We start from the raw sequence: 18,588 nt of genomic DNA on the forward strand, positions 1-18,588 counted from the left end.
ACACTGATTTACTGATGAATGCATAAATAGATGGAACAACAAATCAGTGTCTCTCTCTTTCTCTTGCTCTCCTCCATCTCTCTCAAAAAATTAATTTTAAAAACCTGCATATGGATGTTTATAGTAGCTTTATTCTTAATTGCTAAAACTTGGAAGCAGTCAGGTGGTCTACAGTAGGTAAATGATAAGTAAACTGTGGTACATCCAGACAATGGAATACTATTCAGAACTAAAAAGCAAAGAGCTAAAAGGCCATGAAAAGACATGGAGGAACCCTAAATACATATTACTAAGTGAAAAGCCAGTGAACAGAGTTCAGAGACAAGGAAATACAAATGACTCTTAAACTAAGAGCTTGATCTTAAAATACAGTTTAAAATTTCACTGAATGCCAGTTTTTATCAGTACAGCAAAGATCAGAAAGTTTAATAATATACATTATTTGAGAAGGTGTGAGTAAACAGGAATTCTCATGTTGCCAACTCATCTTTAAATTGCGTCAAATTTTATGTAGGATAATTTAATGGTGTCAGACAAAGTTATATGTGCACGTATTTTAACCCAGCAAGCCAACCTTTAGAAATTTAGCCTATAGGTAAATTAAATGTTTGTCTATTTTACATAAGTATTTGTGTGTGCACACGTAAACTTCTCTATAAGGATTCCCCAAACTTTGTAACATTGCTTGTCTGTACTTAAGGGTAGGATTGAGATATGAGCAATGGTGGGAGTATACTATATATGTATAGTATATATTTTTAGAATTTTGAACCTCATGAATTTTAAACCTATTTAAAAGTATAAATTTATGAATAGAAATGGAAGGAAAAGGAAAGGTACTTTGGAGGAATCATTATTTTGAACTTCACAGTTTTATCTTTATTTTATAGAGAAAGAGGCACTATTGGAGACTTGACAGCAAATGTCTGACATTGTTTCAAAACGAATCTGGATCAAAGTATTATAAGGTAAAGATTCCATATTTTTCAAAATATATGTACATTAACATATTTTCCAAGTATATCTGAAAAATGTTCATTCGTTGTCATAGTGGAGTACACCTGTTACGACTCTGCCCACCTGAGTGTATAGGAGCCACTGTTCAGTTCCTGGGTGGAGAGCCTGTCCACCCGTCTCTCTCACCCCCACAGCCGTTCTGCCACCAGAGGTTTTTTGTTGTGTGTTTCTTTGTTTTTAGTTTGCTTATCAGGTTGCTGCTGCTTTACTTCTGGTGCTATGACTTAGATTAAACTATTCAGAAACTCACAAGATCCTTGCCTCACCTTCCATGTCACCTTAGGTCCCAATTCCCAGGTGTTCCTTTGGGCTCTTCATCTACTCTGTCTAGTAGTCTTTGCTTGGCTTGCTTCCCATTTTGCCATGTCACTGACTGACACCAACAGGATTGTAAGTGTGGGAATTGTATCAGAAGGAAAGAGAATAGAAACAAATGACTTGAAATTAGTTGGAATTTTTTAAATAATGTTTTTTGCCGTAGAAAGTGGACCGAACCGAAATAATTGTTACAGTTATGGACAGAACCAGGATGGAGGGCTTAAACCACCTACACTAACATTCTAATTTGCTGCTGTTATTTCTGCTTTGTACTCCTTTTGGGGATATAATACATATCTTGCAGACAGCAGCCAGTAGAGAAGTAGTTGTTGATTTAATGTTGAAAAGTGGTAAGTATTAGATATAGCGGCCACTAGGTTCCTGAGCCCTCTCCTTCCCTATATTCTAATGACCTGTGTTAGGCCTGAGCCACTGACTGTTATACTCATGCTCGGCCCCGGTCTTGCTGGACCTGCATGTCTTCAGGGCAGATACTGTCATGAGACTTGACTGTGTGTTCCATGGGCCACATACTTGTGGTCATCTTAATAGCATTTATTAGAAATGCATATCTTTGATTGTTTAGTATTTTTGAAAATAAAGATGTTTATATTTTCCAATGCTTAATTTTTTACTTTAGGAAATTCCACTTTCAGAAATTCTCCGCATATCTTCACCACAAGATTTCACAAACATTTCACAAGGCAGCAACCCACACTGTTTTGAAATCATCACTGATACTATGGTATACTTTGTTGGTGAGAACAATGGGGACAGCTCTCACAATCCTGTTCTTGCTGCCGCGGGAGTTGGACTCGATGTAGCACAGAGCTGGGAAAAAGCAATTCGCCAAGCTCTCATGCCTGTTACCCCTCAAGCCAGTGTTTGCACTTCTCCAGGGCAAGGGAAAGATCACAGTAAGCAATAAGCCTGTCCATGGCTTTTTTTTCTCCTTTGTTCTTAAGCATTTTATGGTGTGGTGATGTTTTCTGTATGTATTTTTAATGTTCATTTTAAGCTTTGTCTAGTATAACCAATACCATTAGTTAATTCCTTTATATAGTTATATTGGTTATTGTGTACATATACCATCCCCTTTAGCTAGTTTAGAGCCTTTCTACATTTAAGTTCTGGCTTGGCCAACTTGCTAGTGATCTTAAGACAAGTATTGTAACAGTACCTTCTTTATAGGGTTCTCAAGATCAGATGAAGGAGGACCTATAAGGTATATGACAGTGTTTGGTATCCCCGAATCCTCAGATTGAATACTAGTTTTAGTATTTTGCTTCATGGTAGGATGTAATGGGCCATGAAGTGTGTTACAGTTCACATCACATTTGGGAAATCTGTGACATCAGAAATGCTCTATTTCTTTTAACTGAATGAAAACATTCAGAAATATTTAAAACATTATTGAAACATATGTCCTTCGTACCAACAAAATTTGATAAATGTTCAAGTGAACACTTACTCAGAAAGCCATAGAATAATGGCACTTTCCCTCCATTGGCATTATTTTATTTATGGGGAAACATAATCCATTTATTAGATATATTTAAATTGAAACAGGTATCAACCAGTTTCTAAATATAGTTTATTTCAGTCTGGCTCTATTATTTAGTACAACTATTCTTGGCCTTATGCTAGGCCCTGAGCTAGAATACAAAAGAAAATCAGAAATTTTAAAGGTTATTTAATGAGATTGAACATACATACACAAGTGTGGGGTGGTGCATAACAGAAGAGTGCAGAAATGAGTAATGAATTTTAATTACTTGAAGATCTCCAGTATCAGTAGGGAGAGTGAACAGAGACTTCGGAGTTGAAGAACCTGAGTAGGACTTTGAGCTTGGGTCTCAGGTAGGTTAGAACAGGCAGGGGTAAATGACAGACGTGGAGCGGGTAGTGTTCTCTGGTTGGGGAGACAAGTGTGGTCAAAGGGACAAAGCCGATGACCATGAACATGTTTGGTGTGTAGTATTATTAGAAGGTAAATAAATGGATATTCACAGTACTCCTTAAGTTTGGAGGTACTTTTAGACAGAACTATAATATATTTTAATTAAAATCATGAACCTTTTTCCCAATATAACATAGGTACATACACAAAAATTTTATGTTTATTTTGGAATTTCTCAGACCCATCCATAGACCTCCTCTGGGGTTAAGGGTTCCTAAAAGCAGAATTGGAGAAGGGATAAGTGAGAATTCTGGAGAATGAAACCCCAGTCCTGCCGCTTACTATCTATGTGATCTTGGCCTCTGCAGTCCCCTAAAGTGGGGATAATAAATGCACTTTATTCACTTAGCACAGTTTCTGACACATTAGTGATGTTTTACTGTGTTGCTGCTGCTTTTGCTGTTCTTTTAACAACCTGTCTGGAGCAGAGTTCTCCCAGGAAGCAATAGAAATGAAAACTGGTGGAGACCTTTGAAACAAAGTAACTGCTAACTGAAACTGGGAAACTGAAACTACTGAAAAGCAGAGTTTTAGACACATTAATTTGTTATTAATGTGTTTTGTTTGTTTCATTAATATTCAATATTGGATATACTTTTAAATTGACTTAAAATAAAGTTTTTGACAGTTGTTTACTTATTATGATGTATAGTTTGCTTACATCATAACTCATTTCCTTAGTAATGAAGTTTTGTATTTTTATATTTGGGATTATAAAGGCAATTTCCTATCTTGTTTATTCGAGTTGTCTTTAAGGGTCTAGATATTTGATTTATATTCTTTTGTTTACTTTCCATGTTTCCCTTTTTTTCTTGTTAATTACTTCCTTTCCTTCCCAAAGTAATACAAACATTTAAATTTTCTAGAAATATATAAAATCAGGAAGTACTCCCTATACACATAAAACACTCCCCCCCATTCCTATTTCTATTCTCAGAAAATCCTTATTAGTAGTTGGGTGTATATGTATTGGTTTGGGGAGGGATTGGGGGAAGGAGACCTATACCATCTGTACTGTATAGTCATATTTTTATTTTTACCAAACATGTGGTCATTCTGTGTTCTTTTTGCAACTTGCTTTTATCCACTATTTAATATAAGATATATTTCAGTGTCATTGTATAGATATGCTAATTTTTAAATTTTTTATTAAAGTAATGCGTATGCTTTCTGTGTTTTAAAAAATACAGTACAGAAGCATATAAAGACTAAAATGTTTGTTTCCAAGCCCCAGCTCTCATTCACAAGAAGTAATCATATTTTTGTTTTTAATTCAAATTCTGCTACCCTGCAGCTTACCCTTTTCACTTAATGATGTGTCATGGATAGCTTTCTGATTCAGCGCTTATAGCTCGATACTATTGAGTGTTTAGATAGTACTCCTTTGTATGGATGTGTCATATATGATTGAACCAGTTTTCTCTTCCTGGATTAGTGTTGTTTAAATTTTTTTAAACAAGTATTACATTATATTAACTGAATATTAGCCAGTGTTTTCAATATAATATACTTTGGCCATTCACATGTCAGTAAATATTACTATTGTTAAGTCATGTACTAACAGCTTTGTTCTTTTCTCATACATCATTCTTATATTTTACAGAGGATTTGTCTACCAGTATCTCTGTATCTAACTGTCAGATCCAGGAGAATGTGGTAAGTAAAAATCACCCTTCCTTTGTATCCTCGGGTTTACATTCATGGATTCAGCCAACTACAGAGTGAAAACAGTATTTTTGTTCTGCAGTTGGTTGAATCCTCAGATACGAAGGGCCAGTAGTAGTTAAGTTTTGAGGGACTCAGAGTAATACATGATTTTCAACTGCATAGATGTGGTGCCCCTCCCCCCCACATTGTTCAGGAGTCAGTGATACTGATTTTTATGTATCAGACAGTGGATATCTTGACACTTTGTATATATCTTCATTTAATTACTTAGAAATCTAGTGAGATAGGTTATTATAACCACTTTACCAATGAAGAAATTGAGGCCGATGAGGCTAAATTATTTGAGTGACTTCCATGACATAGGCACTGGCTAGGAATGTAACAGTAAACAAGATAAAATGTCCCCAGCTTCTGGAAGACTGGTACCCAAACAGAAGGAGTAACAGTCACTGAAGAGCTATCAGTGTCATTAGAGAGTGCCCTCCCTCCCCTGAAGACTTTTCTGACAACAACCACCACCACCACTACTGGTAAAAAAAGAAAGGAAGGAAGGATGAGGGAAGGGTTAAAATTGAGGAGTGTATTTGAGTTATACACTTTTTCATACATATCCTTTCATCAGTCTTTCCAAATTAGCCTAATCATAATAATATGAACCTTTTGAGAGTATTTTCCCAAATCAAATGGTAAAATAGGTAAAAGTTATTAACTTTTTATGTTAATTTACTTTTTATAGATCACTACTTAATAAATATGAGATTTCTTTTTATTCAAAGTGTTTTTCCCAAAGGTCTTCTTATAGAATATATAAGGTCTACCGGAAAGTTCTGTCCGATTTTGGAATAAAACAAAATACAAATTTTTCTTACCGTCAATAAACTTTATTAAATAATATAATTGTCATTATTATTAATGATTTCTTGCCAGCATGAGGGCAATTTGTATATCCCATTTTTGAAAAATGTTTTATCTTTTGATGCGAAAAATTGAACCAGTGCTTGTTTGATATCTTCTTCATTTTTGAATTTTTTGCCCTTCAAAAAATTTTGTAAGGACAAAAACAAGTGATAGTCGGAGGGTGATAAGTCCGGGGAATATGGTGGATGCGACAGACATGCTTCTGTAGCATTTCTTCCTTGTTGAAATTCGTAAAAATTACAGTGGCGTAAATGAACTTTATTAGTAGCCATGGGTACACTATCACTTCACACATAAGACTAACGTGAATCAACTTTGTTTTAGTTAATTTGCTACGTCAGTATGTATACATTAATAGATAAAAATAGAGAGGCACACATGCGCCAAATAAACGTGTGCTTATGTGTCAAAACGTTGTGATAGAAACGGACAGAACTTTCCGGTAGACCTTATATTTGTATATTGAAAGTGATAGTATGAAAACTAGGCTTAATATTCTAGGAAATAGAATGCCTATGTTTTATAAAATATTGTTATGAAAATTAATTGCCTGTGTGATAAAAACAAAAATATATGTAAGTGTTTGAATGAAAAGTGTCAGAGATGTTGACATTACTTTGTAAAGGTAAATTATAGTTACTGATTACTCTTTCCCGAATAGGACATCAGTACTGTTTACCAGATCTTTGCAGATGAGGTGCTTGGTTCAGGCCAATTTGGCATCGTTTATGGAGGTAAGTGACTGTAGCCATTTGTATATTGCACATACTATAGAAAAACTGAACATTTAAAACATCTGCCAGCTGTTACGCCTTGTCACATAAATTAAGAGAAAGATTAAGAAAATTAGGTTTTTTTTTAATAAATTTTTATTAATGATAATGGGATGACATTAATAAATCAGGGTACATATATTCAAAGAAAACATGTCTAGGTTATTTTGTCATTAAATTATGTTGCATACCCCTCGCCCAAAGTCAGATTGTCCTCCGCCTCCCTCTATCTAGTTCTCTGTGCCCCTCCCCCTCCCCCTAACTCTCACCCTCCCTCCCTCCCATGTCCTCCCTCCCCCCACCCCTGGTAACCACCACACTCTTGTCCATGTCTCTTAGTCTCGTTTTTATGTTCCACCAATGTATGGAATCATGTAGTTCTTGTTTTTTTCTGATTTACTTATTTCACTCCGTATAATGTTATCAAGATCCCACCATTTTGCTGTAAATGATCTGATGTCATCATTTCTTATGGCTGAGTAGTATTCCATAGTGTATATGTGCCACATCTTCTTTATCCCGTCTTCTATTGAAGGGCTTTTTGGTTGTTTCCATGTCTTGGCCACTGTGAACAGTGCTGCAATGAACATGGGGCTACATGTGTCTTTACGTATCAATGTTTCTGAGGTTTTGGGGTATATACCCAGTAGAGGGATTGCTGGGTCATAAGGTGGTTCTATTTGCAGTTTTTTGAGGAACCACCATACTTTCCTCCATAATGGTTGTACTACTTTACAGTCCCACCAACAGTGGATGAGAGTTCCCTTTTCTCCGCAGCCTCTCCAACATTTGCTATTACCCGTCTTGTTGATAATAGCTAATCTAACAGGGGTGAGGTGGTATCTCATTGTAGTTTTGATTTGCATTTCTCTAATAACTAATGAAGCTGAGCATCTCTTCATATATCTGTTGGCCATTTGTATTTCTTCCTGGGAGAAGTGTCTGTTCATGTCCTCTTCCCATTTTTTTATTGGATTGTTTGTTTGTTGTTGAGTTTTATGAGTTCTTTGTAAATTTTGGATATTAGGCCCTTATCTGAGCTGTTGTTTGAAAATATCATTTCCCATTTAGTTGGCTGTCTGTTTATTTTGTATCAGTTTCTCTTGCTGAGCAAAAACTTTTTATTCTGATGTAGTCCCATTCATTTATCTTTGCCTTCACTTCTCTTGCCATTGGAGTCAAGTTCATAAAATGTTCTTTAAAACCCAGGTCCATGATTTTAGTACCTATGTCTTCTTCTATGTATTTTATTGTTTCAGGTCTTATATTTAGGTCTTTGATCCATTTTGAATTAATTTTAGTACCAGGGGACAAACTGTAGTCGAGTTTCATTCTTTTGCATGTGGCTTTCCAGTTTTCCCAACACCATTTGTTGAAGAGGCTTTCTTTACTCCATTGTGTGTTGTTGGCCCCCTTATCAAAGATTATTTGACCATATATATGTGGTTTTATTTCTGGGCTTTCTATTCTGTTCCATTGGTCTGAGTGTCTATTTTTCTGCCAATACCATGCTGTTTTGATTATCGTGGCCCTATAATATAGTTTAAAGTCAGGTATTGTACTGCCCCCAGCTTCATTCTTTTTCCTTAGGATTGTTTTGGCTATTCGGGGTTTTTTATAGTTCCATATAAATCTGATGATTTTTTGTTCCATTTCTTTAAAAAATCTCATAGGAATTTTGATGGGAATTGCATTAAATTTATATATTGCTTTGGGTAATATGGCCATTTTAATTATATTTATTCTTCCTATCCAAGAACAAGGAATATTTTTCCATCTCATTGTGTCTTTTTCTATTTCTCTTAATAATGCCTTGTAGTTTTCGTTATATAGGTCCTTTACATTCTTTGTTATGTTTATTCCTAGGTATTTTTTTTGTTGTTGTTGCAATCGTGAAGGGGATTATTTTTTTGAGTTCGTTTTCTAATATTTCATTGTTGGCATATAGAAAGGCTCTGGACTTTTGTATGTTAATTTTGTATCCTGCGACCTTACTGTATTGGTTTATTGTTTCTAATAATCTTTTTGTGGAGTCCTTCGGGTTTTCGATGTATAGGATCATATCATCAGCAAAAAGTGATACCTTTACTTCTTTTCCGATATGGATGCCTTTTATTTCTTTGTCTTGTCTGATTGCTCTGGCCAGAACTTCTAGCACCACGTTAAATAAGAGTGGAGAGAGTGGACAACCCTGTCTTGTTCCTGATTTAAGGTAGAAATTCCTCAGTTTTATGCCGTTTAATATGATGGTGGCTGATGGTTTATCATATATGGCCTTTATCATGTTGAGATATTTTCCTTCTATACCCATTTTGTTGAGAGTCTTAAACATAAAATTGTGTTGTATTTTATCAAAAGCCTTTTCTGCATCTATTGATAAGATCATGTGGTTTTTGTTCTTTGTTTTGTTGATATGGTGTATTACGTTAACCGTTTTTGCGTATGTTGAACCATCCTTGAGATTCTGGGATGAATCCCACTTGATCATGATGTATTATTTTTTTAATATGTTGTTGTATTCGGTTTGCCAGTATTTTGTTTAGTATTTTAGCATCTGTATTCATTAGAGATATTGGTCTGTAGTTTTCTTTCTTTGTGCCATCCTTGCCAGGTTTTGGTATGAGGGTTATGTTGGCCTCATAAAATGTGTTTGGAAGTATTGCTTCTTCTTCAATTTTTTGGAAGACTTTGAGTAGAATAGGAACCAAGTCTTCTTTGAATGTTTGATAGAATTCACTAGTATAACCGTCTGGGCCTGGACTTTTATTTTTGGGGAGGTTTTTAATAGTTTTTTCTATTTCCTCCCTGCTGATTGGTCTGTTTAGGCTTTCCGCTTCTTCATGACTCAGTCTAGGAAGGTTGTATTGTTCTAGGAATTTATCCATTTCTTCTAGATTGTTGTATTTGGTGGCATATAATTTTTCATCGTATTCTACAATAATTCTTTGTATATCTATGATGTCTGTGGTGATCTCTCCTCTTTCATTTTGGATTTTATTTATTTGAGTCCTGTGTCTTTTTTCCTTGGTGAGTCTTGCCAAGGGTTTGTCAATTTTGTTGATCTTTTCAAAGAACCAGCTCCTTGTTTTATTGATTTTTTCTATAGTTTTTCTGTTCTCTATAAGAAAATTAGTTTTAAGATGGTTTGATTTTGGGTGTTGAGCATACAATGCAATATACAGATAAGGTATCATAGAAAAATGTACACTTGAAACCTATATAATTCTATTAACCAATGTCATCCCAACAAATTTAATTAAAAAATAAATAAGAAAATTAGTTTTACAATAGCCTTATTTTATCTCTTTCTGTAGCTCATACATAAAGATACTTGTGTGGGAAAAATAAATGGTTTGAAGTTTATGTTGGGCTCTGTAGGCTTGTACTAAAGTATGTGTCCTACTGATTTTCCAACACAAATGGCACCATTTGTCTACTGTTTGCTCTGTGACTTAGAATATTCATCAGTTTAATAGAGCTAATTAAAAACTGATCTGCATAGCTCACAGGATTGTTAATATTAATTAAACTTAGTGTACATAGGATACTTTATAAATTATGATCCACATTACAAAGAATTGTTAAACCCTTGTAAAGACTGTTACAAAGTCTTAGCTAGCCTCCCTTGCTAAGACCGTTATAGTAGTCTCCTACTTGGCCTTACTGCCTCCAGGCTTGCCCTAATATGGTAGTTAAATCACTTCGTACTGACTCAGTGAACCTAAAAGAAAATTAATTCATTAGTACAGTTTCCATCTTGACAAAGTCTTGACTAACAGGTCAGGGTAATTAACATTTATTTAATAGGCAGATTATTTCTCACTCAACAAGTTGATTCAAGTTTCCTACTATCTCAAATAATGAAACACCTTTTATTAGTGGCATAACCATAATCTATTTCTCAAAATTAAAGGTGAGTGAAGGAGAAACAAAATGAACCAAAGAAACATAAGAGTAAATGCATATAAATTTCCGTCTGTGGGCAACTTTCTTCTTTTTTTTATTTTTTATATTAAGTGAGAGGCAGGGAGGCAGGGACAGACTCCCCCACATGCACCCCAACCGGGATCCACCCGGTAAGCCCCCTACAGGGCAATGCTTTCCCCATTTGGGGTTGCTGCTCTGTTGCTCGGCAACTGAGCTATTTAAGCAGCTGAGGCAGAGGCTATGGATCCATCCTTCGTGCTCTGGGCCAAATTGCTCCAACCATTTGAGCCATGGTTACAGGAGGGGATGAGATGGGGGGTGGAAGGGAGAAGCAGATGGGCACTTCTCCTGTGTGTCCTGACCAGGAATTGAACCCAGGACTTCCACAAACCAGGCCAACGCTCTACCACTTAGTCAACTAGCCAGGGCCCTCTGGACAACTTTCTGATAAAGCTTTGGTATTGAATGTGAGCTGTCAACTTACTTTCTTTTCTGTACTTTTTTTAAAAATAGGAAAACATAGAAAGACTGGAAGGGATGTGGCTATTAAAGTAATTGATAAGATGAGATTTCCCACAAAACAGGAAAGTCAACTCCGTAATGAAGTGGCTATTTTACAGGTAAAAAAAGTTGCTTTAAATTGGTTTTTATTTTTGATCTATGCATTTTAAATTGAAGACTGTTTAGTGTATTGATAAGAATAAGAATTGTTTTTTTTGCTTGTTTTGTTTTGGTTTCGTGACCATTTGGCTCCATGAGAGGGTGGTGAGCATCCAAATTACCTCAGATTCTTTTCTAAAAAGGAAAATTAGATCACAATAGACTAGGAGTTACAAAGACTGCCATTATTTTGCTCTATTGCAGTAATTTTTTTAGGATACATTTTCATAAGTAAACATTTTTTTAAAATACTGTACTTAACTCATCACTGCAGAAGCTCAAAATAATTAGAACATCTACGACCACATTTTGTTAGAACATTGTTGTACTCACCCATTTCTCACAGATGAGGTGCTTGATTATTATAATAATTACTATAAAAATAAAAACTGCTTAAGAATGGTTCACCTTTTAACAGTGTATTTGTTATTTTATTCAAAACTCTAAAGATTTGTTAATGGTTAACCCATTAAGGCATATTTTTAAAGATATATTGGCAATGATTTAAATCCTGTAAAATAAATTACTATGTGTTTTTATTTTCATTTAACATTTTTACCTTTTTTGGTGGTCTAGAACACTAAAATTTTGCTTTATCTTTTTAATTTTTGCAATAAATGTTTATCTTATTTAAGTATATTAAATATTTATTTTCTTTTTAATACTTAATATCATAACGTGCAAGTTTCTATTAATTATTGTATAGCTTTTGCATAATATTTAAGAAATCACGGGATATGATAGTTAATGCTGTCAGCGCCCCATTTGCTTGTGGGTGAAGTTTAAGAAGACATAGCTCACTGAACTTATACTTCTTTGAAGAAGGTAAGAAATTTATAAACAGAAATTAATTTTACATTTACTATATGATTGGTCACTAGTAATAACATTTGCCTCACTTCTTTTTTCATAGGAGTGATAAAAGATTGGTCAGCAAGCTACTAGTGCCCACATCAAGGCCGCCTCCTACAAGACAGCTCCTTTAAACAGAATATTATTAGCATTCACACTCTCTATTAGGGTGCGAATACATTGTTAAATCTTTTTTCATATCTATTTTGGAATCTTTCTCATTTTCCAACTAATATGCAAAAAAATAATAAATGTTAAGGATATATTCCTAAAGCTTGATTTCTTGCTGTCACTTTGATCACAAACACTGAATCTCTTTTTCCCGTTACCAACTCTGGGTCACAGTAACAAAATACAGGAATTTCAAGATAATGCGCAATGTAAAAATTTTATTAGTATATCCTTCTGGTTATTTTTCTTGAAAATGTCCAACTAGGGATAGAATTAAGTGGTTGTAGCATGTCTCAAAATATAATATTATCTTAAATTTAATACAATACTATCTTTGTGGTAGATTCTCTTCAAATCATTTACAGAAAACATTTACATTTTTATATTTATATTTAGTGAATGGTTTACTTTTGTGTCAGAATAAATATATTTAGGTGGGAATTATAACATTAAATTTTTAAAAAGGAAGTATGGAATGATTCTACTTGTGTAAATTCTTAAGGTAATTTGTAAATTACATTTGTCTCTATAGGGTTCTGTACAGAAAAGGACTCATGTACATAAACTGTCAACATTGCCACACGTGGGGAGCACGTTGTGATGCGGGAAATCAGTGTGGGTCTTTACTCTGGTTTCACAGAGATACTGTAATGTTAAGTGCATCTTTGCTATTGGCTGAGGTAGTAGAGTGGTGGGAGAAAAGGTGGGGTGCTCTCATGGCTGTCTGTGCGAATGGGAAAACTTAAGAAGGAACTTTCTACTTTGAACATTCAGCTTTTTTTCTTTCTCGGGAGGTATACTTGGGAGTCATACAAGAGCTTCGAGAAAAATGGTAAACAGAAAAGCATACTCTGTCTTTCATTTAAAAAGGAGAAGAGAGTTCAGACCTACAAAATACATAGAAGTTTTTCCAAAAACAAGGGGAGTAGAGCCGGGGTGCATGCAGGAAACGACACCATAATGAGAACTGTTTTTGTTGGCTCTTTTCTGAGATCTACAATTGTAATCAAGAGGTGGGGTCATGATCTGATAAAACTTAATTCAGGGAAAAACACATTAAATGAATTGAAGAAGAAGAGCTGTTTAACAGAGTAACTATACCAACTAACCAGTCATTTGAATAAATAAATATTCAAAGAGTAATAAACAGTATTATTTGATCTTAATGCAACATAACTAGAAATAAATTGTAAAATCAGAAAACAGCCCCCACCACCTGAAAATACTTAAATGTCTTAATTTTTTTTTTTAAAGATTTTATTTATTGATTTTAGCAAGAGGAGAGAGAGAAAGCGGTAGGGGCAGGAACAGGAAGCATCAACTCATAGTAGTTGCTTCTCATATGTGCCTTGACCGAGCAAGCCTGGGGTTTTGAACTTGCGACCTCAGCATTTCAGGTTGATGCCCCATCAACTGTGCCTAGGTCAAGTATTAATGTATTAATGCCTTAATTTTTTTTTCTTGTGAGAGAGAGACAGACACAGACAGGAGAAATGAGAAGCATCAGTTGTAGCCTCTTAGTTGTTCATTGATTGCTTTTTCATATGTGCCTTGACCGGGGGCTCCAGCTGAGCCAGTGACCCCTGGCTTCAAGCCAGCAACCCTTGGGCTCAAGTCAGTGACCATGGAAACATGTCTATGATTCCTTGCTCGAGACTGTGACTTTGGGGTTTCAAACCTGGGTCCTCAGCATCCCAGGCCAATGCTCTACCCACTGCACCACCACCTGCTCAGATGATATCTTAATTTTTGAATCAGCAAAATCAAGACTTCAGAGTACTATTTAGAAAATAGATGTAAAAATACTATCAGAGCTTTTAGACTATCACTCAAAGAAAGTGTTATAATTTCAAACATTAAGCAAGAAAGAATGAAAATAAGATTCCAACTCAGGAAGTTAAAGAATAAACAAACCTAAGGAAAGCAGGAAATATTAACAAAGATAAAAATAGAAATAAATTTAATATGAGAAAGAATAAAATATGTCTAAAAGCAGGTTTTCTGGCAGGGTGAGAATAATAAAACGAGTAGTCAACCTAATCAAAAATAAAATTAAAATAATTTTGCAGAAACCACAAATACTGAATAATATTAAGGATATGTTAAGATACTACCTTGAACAACTCTTTCAGGAAAATTTGAAAACCTGGAGAAAATGGCTATACTTCTATGTAGGTATAATTTACCAAAACAGACTCCAGAGAAAATAGGACATTTAAACAAATAGAAGAATTTGTTAAGAGAATAATGTTACAGCATACTCTATTTTTGTGTGTGCTTAAAGGAAGGTGGGGGGAAAAACTTATGAGATGGTTAACTACAGCATGGGGACAGCCAGCCATATTTTCTACTTTAGGTTGACCGAAGTTATGATATTCTGAATTTTTCCCTGCTTACTGCCATTACACCCCCTACTGTGGGCTATTTCACTTTTGTTTATCAATTGTAATATTGTGATAGTGATAGTTTATTTTGCTGCTTGGAATATCATGTATTAAGTTGATTAATATATTGGAACATTAAGTTGTCTTAAGTTGATTAGTAAACAGTACTTTATGCTTATTCATTTTCTATAGTTGCATACAAAGCTGGTGATTCTTTGTTCCATTTCTTTTAAAAATGACATTGGAATTTTCATTTTCTAAACATTTTTTAAAAGAAGAACCATAATTTAGGCATTGAATTAAAAATGACTAAGACAGTCTTTGCAGATACATACACACATAACACGAGACCATGCAATAAGTATTGCTTCGCATATAGAATAATGAAAACTGTTGCAGTATTCCAAAAAAAAAATTAATTGGAGCTAACATTAATGCACTTGCAGGGTATTGAGAGATGATGGTGGATTTAAAAATATTTTAGAGATGAAACTCAACTTCACATAGGCCAAAAAAATGTTTGCCCTCTTAGCATAATTAGGTACCCATAATAAGGGGGGGAAAGCATAAGAAAAATAGATTTCTATTAATAAGAGATAAAAAGTTTAATCATTTGGGTTAATAGAGCATATTTAATATGGAATTGAAGAATGAAACCAGATTATTAAAATCTAAGCAGAAAAATTTAGATTAATGCTAAGAAATAAAGAGCTTTTGAATGTTTTAAAGCATGAATGACTTCTCAAGTTACTTTAGAGGAAGTTTCCCCCTCAGTAAGATAGGTTGCTTTTTTATTAGCAGAAACAGTATCACAATCATCTTTGTATTGTCCTACTCTGGTAACATAGTAGTACTAAAGAAACATGGGCAGATGGAGATAAAGAGATGCTGAGCCTAAAAGAAGGACAACCAAATCAAAGTATGTATAATATAATGAAAGTCGAGACTTCGTAAATAACTACCTCAAAAATAAAACCATCTCTTAAGTAAAGACTGTAACAAATACCTGCCCCAAATAGCTGTGTAATTGGCTAAAATTTGATTGGCAGTTGATGCCTATTCAATGCCAGCATCAAGTTAGTGTCAGAAGATTAAGAAGATGAGAAGTGGTAGTAATGGACAAAGGCAATTATATAATCAAATTGGGGAGGCATTCTTTGGGCTCAGGGCATCAACTCTCCATAATTTGAAAAAATTATTACCTATGATCTTTGTTGTTTTGTTTGTTTGCTTTTATAAATCGTTTGTTTTTTCTGTTTTTCTTTTTATGCCGTGTATTCCATACAATTCATCCTGCAACTCTTCAGAATTTGCACCATCCTGGGATTGTAAACCTGGAATGTATGTTTGAAACCCCAGAACGAGTTTTTGTAGTGATGGAAAAGCTACATGGAGATATGTTGGAAATGATTCTATCCAGTGAGAAAAGTCGACTTCCAGAACGAATTACTAAATTCATGGTGACACAGGTATGTTTTTAACATTTTTTGAAACTACAGAATAATTTTTTTGGACAGTAAATATTAACTGCTTAGTTATTTGTCTTAATTTTGCCTTTATTCTATTTTGGAAGTTTTTTTTTAATTAAAGATGATTTTTAAATTTTTTATTTATTTATTTTACAGAGAGAAGAGAGAGGGGGTGGGGGAGCAAGAAGTATCACTCATAGCTGCTTTGCTTTAGTTGTTCATTGATTGCTTGTCATACATGCCTTGACCAGGCAAACCCAGGGTTTTGAACCAGCAAACTCAGCATTCCAGGTTGGCACTCTATTCACTGTGTCACCACAGGCCAGGCTAAAAAAAGATTTAAAAATTTATCCAGTCACAGTTGACATACAATATTCCATTAGTTTTATGTGTACAACATAGCGATTAGACATTTCTGTAACTTACAAAGTTATCACCCTGATAAGTCTATTACCTACACAGTTGTTACAATATTATTGACTATCTTCCCTATGTTGTACTTTATTTTTTAATCTTTTAAATTAAATATATTGGGGTAAATAGTATTATGTGTATTTTACATATTCATAATGTGGGAATTGTTAACTTTGAGTAATAGAATACACTTTTAGTTGTATCTTGATGAATTATAATTACCATTCAGTGGGTCAGATTGGGGGTTAGCTATGATTTTTCCAAGCGTTGAAAAAATCTTATTTCCTTCAATAACAGATACTTGTTGCTTTGAGGAACCTACATTTTAAAAATATTGTGCACTGTGATTTAAAACCGGAAAATGTGCTACTCGCATCAGCAGAGCCATTTCCTCAGGTGAGATATTCTCCAGACCCTTCTTAAGTATCATTTAAGTGTCTGACAACATTAGGAAGTACCTGTGCAGCGAAAGGCAGTGCTGGAGGTCCAGATATATAACCATGTTACAGCAATGGTTTCAGCTTGTAAGTGCCGTGAGGATTAATACCTGAATAGTTGAAATTCACATTTTACCAATTATGATGTTTATTTTCATTAAGACTTTTTAGACTTAACCAGATCCCCAGAATACCTTCTGCATGTGGACTGTTTGCAGTTCACCTCTCTTTGTGGGTTGGGAATGAAGTGGGGGAGAATCAACCTTGTAGGTACTTCTTGCTCAGGACAAATTCCCCAGAAAATAAAACAGACTGGGAGGATAACCCTGATATTTTGATATGTAGCTGGCAGGAAGCCAATTCCTCTTGCTGTTTAGACTATTGAATTTCAAACAATTTCACCAAAACCTAGGGAAGAATTACATTTCCCAGCACCACCAGCACTCACACATGTCATGATACCTTGTGTGTGCCCTATGTGTGATGCACCGATCTCGTTTTTTACAGTTAAATTTCATTTCATTAAGAAATGTTGATCTTGTCCAAATTTATTTTATAACCTAAAAACAGATCATAACCCAAAATTTGAAGAAGTTTTCATGAGGCTATATGTTGGCAGTTCCTGTGAATATTTTTCATGATTGTGTCACTGATAAATTCTCCAAACAGCTAGATTGATTATCTGTTGCCAAACGATTGTTTATGTACATTTAAAACATGTACAACTAGACAAATGGCTAGAATAAAAACAGATGGCCATTTCACTTGGTAAATTCAACTCAAATTGTCTTTCAAAGAAAGAAATGTATTCTTAAAAATTCTTCAACTCTTTTACTTTTAAAGCAGTAATCATATTCTTTCTTCTATAATGCCTATTTGGTTAGAAGTGACTCCTTACCATTGTGAGGCCAGAAACAGACACCTAACAGTTGGTGCAATGTCTTAACTAAAGAGAGTCCATGTCTTACCTCATTCGATCTTCAAAATAGTATGGTCAGAGGATGCACCATTCTACAGCTAAGGCTCAACCTGCAGCTTTCTGACCTCTGCATTCATGATCCCCATGGTTACTCTAGGAACAAAGGGAAAATAACATCATTTGCTTGATAGTCTTTTTTTGCTCAATTGCTAGCCATGCCCACACTTCTTTCTTCAGTTGCCTAACTGCCAAGATGTTAGCTAAAATACAACATTTAACAAAAAGAAGGAAGTTTGTATTTCTTCATGGTCAATAGTCTGTTCTTCAAAGACAAATAGAGAAGTAGCTAAATTCAATAATGACAGAGAACAAATATCAAAAACATGTGTGAGGGTCCATATCCCCCAAATAGCATCATTTGAATACTCCTTCATCTTTGCTGTCCTGTCAGTTTGTACATACACTTGGTTCATACAGGCCAAATCTCTTTTCTCTCATTTTATATTAATGCTTTTTCTGAAGACATTTTGTGAATCAGAGCATTTCCTCCAGAAAGTACTTGATATTTGCTTATTCAGCATGGATGCATCATTCATCATCAAAATCTGAACCTCTACTAGAAGACGGGCAACAAAGAAAGTGTTCTGAGCTTTGCTAAGCTTATTACACTTTCAGAAATCTGTTCCCAAAATGGACTGGCT

General features: G+C 34.7%; 1 protein-coding gene across 2 annotated transcripts in view; it reads left to right on the forward strand.

The window, feature by feature from the left end:
* PRKD3 (protein kinase D3) overlaps positions 1-18,588 on the forward strand; it is a 77,638-nt gene that overhangs the window by 48,857 nt on the left and 10,193 nt on the right. For both annotated transcript variants that reach the window (XM_066378482.1, XM_066378480.1), the window contains 7 exons: positions 891-968; positions 1,976-2,252; positions 4,899-4,951; positions 6,543-6,615; positions 11,095-11,201; positions 15,956-16,117; positions 16,829-16,927. In XM_066378482.1, coding sequence (XP_066234579.1) covers positions 891-968; positions 1,976-2,252; positions 4,899-4,951; positions 6,543-6,615; positions 11,095-11,201; positions 15,956-16,117; positions 16,829-16,927 — 849 coding nt within the window. The remainder of the gene's footprint in view (positions 1-890; positions 969-1,975; positions 2,253-4,898; positions 4,952-6,542; positions 6,616-11,094; positions 11,202-15,955; positions 16,118-16,828; positions 16,928-18,588) is intronic.

Source organism: Saccopteryx leptura, chromosome 3, assembly GCF_036850995.1.
Source record: "Saccopteryx leptura isolate mSacLep1 chromosome 3, mSacLep1_pri_phased_curated, whole genome shotgun sequence".
Taxonomy (NCBI): Eukaryota; Metazoa; Chordata; class Mammalia; order Chiroptera; family Emballonuridae; genus Saccopteryx; species Saccopteryx leptura.